General features: G+C 36.9%; 1 protein-coding gene across 1 annotated transcript; it reads right to left on the reverse strand.

The window, feature by feature from the left end:
• Positions 219–3,540, reverse strand: LOC107642365 (UV-B-induced protein At3g17800, chloroplastic). Its single transcript, XM_016345697.2, has 5 exons — positions 3,353–3,540; positions 3,172–3,252; positions 2,352–2,526; positions 1,322–1,599; positions 219–1,166 (listed from the first exon to the last, which is right to left on the reverse strand). The coding sequence occupies exons 3-5, from the start codon at positions 2,487–2,489 to the stop codon at positions 347–349; spliced, it is 1,236 nt and encodes a 411-aa protein (XP_016201183.1). The 5' UTR covers positions 2,490–2,526; positions 3,172–3,252; positions 3,353–3,540; the 3' UTR covers positions 219–346.

The following is a 3,597-nucleotide window of genomic DNA, read 5'->3' on the forward strand; positions in this document are numbered from 1 at the left end:
TCTAATTATAATATATATTATTTTTTCCCCCTTAACATAAATTTTCTGTGTCCGTTACTGCATGTACAAAAACATACACATCAATCTTCACTCCAATCAAACATGGTAAAACGTAGAACTCCCTTTTAACAGTTTTCCTTCAATTCCTTTCATTCACTTACTCTCAAGGCCTTAAAGACTAAAGTTCCATCCTATTTTGAAACCGTTTTTAACAAAGATTTGGTGACCAGAACATCAAGTAAAATATATTTATGTTATAAAAAGCTCCATGCATCAACACATTTACATTCCTTACTGTCTAAACTGTGCAGCAAAAAGAATTTATACTCTTATACAAACAATCTTTCTAGTTATTGAGAAAAGGGTATTTCAATTCAACATAGTTTTCTGCATCCCATAGGAATGATCCAAATGCAACAGCTTCCAAAACTAACATGGTCAACCCTGAGAATGCAATTGAAAGCACTTCATCATTGGGAGTTTCAATTGAACCATCCTCAGAAACTCTGATGTCAGGCCTTCCAAACAAGGCCTGAGTTTGCTTTTCGATCAACGACATAGCTTCCTTCGACCGGATAGTGGCAAGTCTCTGAAGTGTCTCACTGTCCAACTGCATCACATAAGATCTCAACCGGTATGATTTGCCTTCTTCATTTTCCATGTAGTCCCCATCACTATAAACATCATCAAAAGCACGAATTGTGATCAAGGAATCAGGGTCCCAGAGCTGGTTTGAAGGCGGCGCCGGTTCGTCGAAACTTACATTGGCTTTACCAAAGTCCTTTGGGAGGGTTCCCATTGTCCTTTCAAGCTGATACCTCTCATCAACTCGCTTGAGAAAGTATCCATACATTATCGAAGCGGCATAGAGCTTTCCGAGCTTAATTTTACTAATCTGAACAATTGTCTGAAGAGGTCCAACGAGCCTTTCGCCTAGTACTAAAGACAAGTGACTCTGGATCATCTCGAATGCCTCCGTAGAATGAACAGCTTCTAGCTTCAGCTCTTGGTTTGGCCAGAAATCCACTCGGCCGGTAGGATCTGATGTCGCTGAGATCTTTGGAATCATTGAAATGTTGTTTTCCAAAAACTTATTTACAACCAAGCAGTACATGATCTCTTCCAAAGTTGTACGCTTTTCTTTCTCTTTAACTTCAGCAATCCTCCTGAAATTCAGATCAGACAGAATTGGTCACTTTTGCACTACAAATAGCTAAATCAATATACAACCAAATGAACTATAATCCCACTTTTGGTTTGTGATAATCTTCCAGAGCTTTTACAATAGCATATTCATGGAATCAAGGTATCATTCTCTTACTTGTAAAGGGGATCCTGAGATGAAGTAGAAGATTCTTCCTTCTGCTCATCTCTTGCGGTTTGAAGATTCTCTAGCTGCTGATCAATGGTTGCTAGCAGTAGATGAGGATGGGTTTGCGAAATTTGTTCCAGAAGCTGACCTACGGGTGTTTCGAGTTGGAGGGGAGCGAAATGTGCTAAATTATCACTTGAACCTGCAGATGCTCTTGCAACTAAGCCTCTACTTCGGAAACTGTAAAGCTCATTATAGTGCTTGGCGTTGCAACAAGAAGGAAAGCTCTACAAATAAAGGAATACTTTAAACAAGCTGGCATTACAAGAACGAGGAAAGCTCTACCCCCAAAAAATAAGACAGAATAATGTAAGTGGAAATCAAGATGAACAATGTATTAGAGAAAATCATACAGGCATAACTAAGTTATATATGGAGAAAAAAAAAATAAGGATTAAAAAAGCACATCAAAACCAAATTTTCTCAACTTAAGCTAATAGATTGATGTAAGCTCAAAGCCAGAAGGAAAAAAGAACTAGCTCTGTCAATATGAACAAGATGAAGCTAGCACAAATGTTTTGTCAACAAATGCATGAACTACAAGGAGCAGTATAGCGAGCACGAGTTGATTGGGGGATAAAAAGGAATACCAATTAATAGTCAACAAGAGTTTTCACAACAATCATACAAGGAGAACCAATCATATTTGTTACTCTATACACATTGGTTAATAATTATAAGTTATTTGTAACTATTGTTATTTAAACAACATTACAACAACAACATTTGCTACAAGCTTCTTCAATCCTAAACTCTGTATGCTCACTATATTTTATGCTTTTTTTCAGCTTTCATGGGAAGAAGATAAATTCTTTAACCTCAAAGTCTCAATCTTCAGTCATAGTAAATCAATTTTGTTTCAGATAGCACATATCTCGCTTTCAAGCTAAATTCAAAACATTTTCCAATATCAGGAGAATAAGATTATTCTAGAAAAAAAAGCAGAAAAAAAGTGAAGATGATATCCTGGAAAGCTTACTTTAAGAAATCCACTTGAAATAAAGTTCTTGGCATCAGAAACAGCACAAGTGTTCAAGTGGCGGAATTCTGGCAGCCTAAGAGATGCAGAAGGTGGAAGTACCACCAATACATCACTGATAGCACCTGAGATTTGCATTACCAAGATCGTGACTTTCGCACTCCGACGATTATGGCTACATTGGACAAGAAGCAAAGGCCGAAAAGGGTGAGGAAAGGTTGTTCAAATAGTTTGCTCATGACTAATTTTCATAAAAAAAAACTACACAAGCATATATTCACTAGAAACAAAACTATCTCTACCCAATAAAGCAGATAAAGAAAGTCGTGATAACTTTAAAGTAGGTTCTTGGAGTTGGACTATATAGTATATACCTCAATATAATACTGGGTCTGGCATACATCTACCTCAATGAAAACACATTATATCCAACTCCAAAACTGTTGCAGATTTTAAGCATAAAATCCAGCAGAAGAAAGAGAGAAACAAAAGCCAATATAAGCTTACAATAATTCTCCACCAGAAAAATTAAACTAAAATAAAATGAAAGCATGCCGTTCAATGTTTTTGGCGCAATATTTTTGCATTCAATAACCACTTCAAGCATACAATAAGCACAATACAATACTGCATACATCTTCTTCCCCACGAACCCCAAAAATAGATGTGGGTAACTAAAATATTCAACTAAGTCCCAAAACTCTCAACATAACAGCGAGAGAACTAAACCCAATAAGAAAAGCAAGAAATAAACGAAGAAAAAGTAAAATACAAAGGAAGCAATGAAGGGTGTTAAGAAACCATGCAAAAAAGGCCTCACCTTTCTAGCTGCTTCTAAAAATCGTTACCAACCCAGTTCACTATCCAATCCGAAGGGGTAGTTGTTGGCTTGTTGCCGATGCTAGCAACTGAAACAAGAACACAAAAAGCAAGAATTTGAGAAGTATTAGAAGGAAAGAACCAAATCAGCTTTTGAGACTTAGTGTTGAACAAGCTGTTACCTTTTTTCTTTTACTCTTCAAAAGGGTAAAAGTTTGGGTGCTCCAAAATTCGTGGCTTGCTAATCCGGGAAAGACGGTATTCGAAGCTTAAACTCTGTGGTGCCGTGCTTGCTCCGAGAAGATGATGAAGAACAGGGCACTGTCGAATGAAGGAGAGGAACACGGATAACACAAGCGTGAAACGTGTGTGCGTGTAAAAACATTTTTTTTTTCGAGTGATAAAATTTAAAAAATACATATTTTAT

The sequence above is a fragment of the Arachis ipaensis genome, chromosome B05 (assembly GCF_000816755.2).
Source record: "Arachis ipaensis cultivar K30076 chromosome B05, Araip1.1, whole genome shotgun sequence".
Lineage (NCBI taxonomy): Eukaryota > Viridiplantae > Streptophyta > Magnoliopsida > Fabales > Fabaceae > Arachis > Arachis ipaensis.

Coding starts and splice junctions, on each gene's coding strand:
- LOC107642365 (XM_016345697.2), bottom strand. CDS start 2,489: ATGCAAATCTCAGGTGCTATCAGTGATGTATTGGTGGTACTTCCACCT. Junction 1,600..2,351: donor TTTCAAGTGGATTTCTTAAA/GTAAGCTTTCCA, acceptor CTTTATTTGTAG/AGCTTTCCTTCTTGTTGCAA. Junction 1,167..1,321: donor TCTCAGGATCCCCTTTACAA/GTAAGAGAATGA, acceptor TCTGAATTTCAG/GAGGATTGCTGAAGTTAAAG.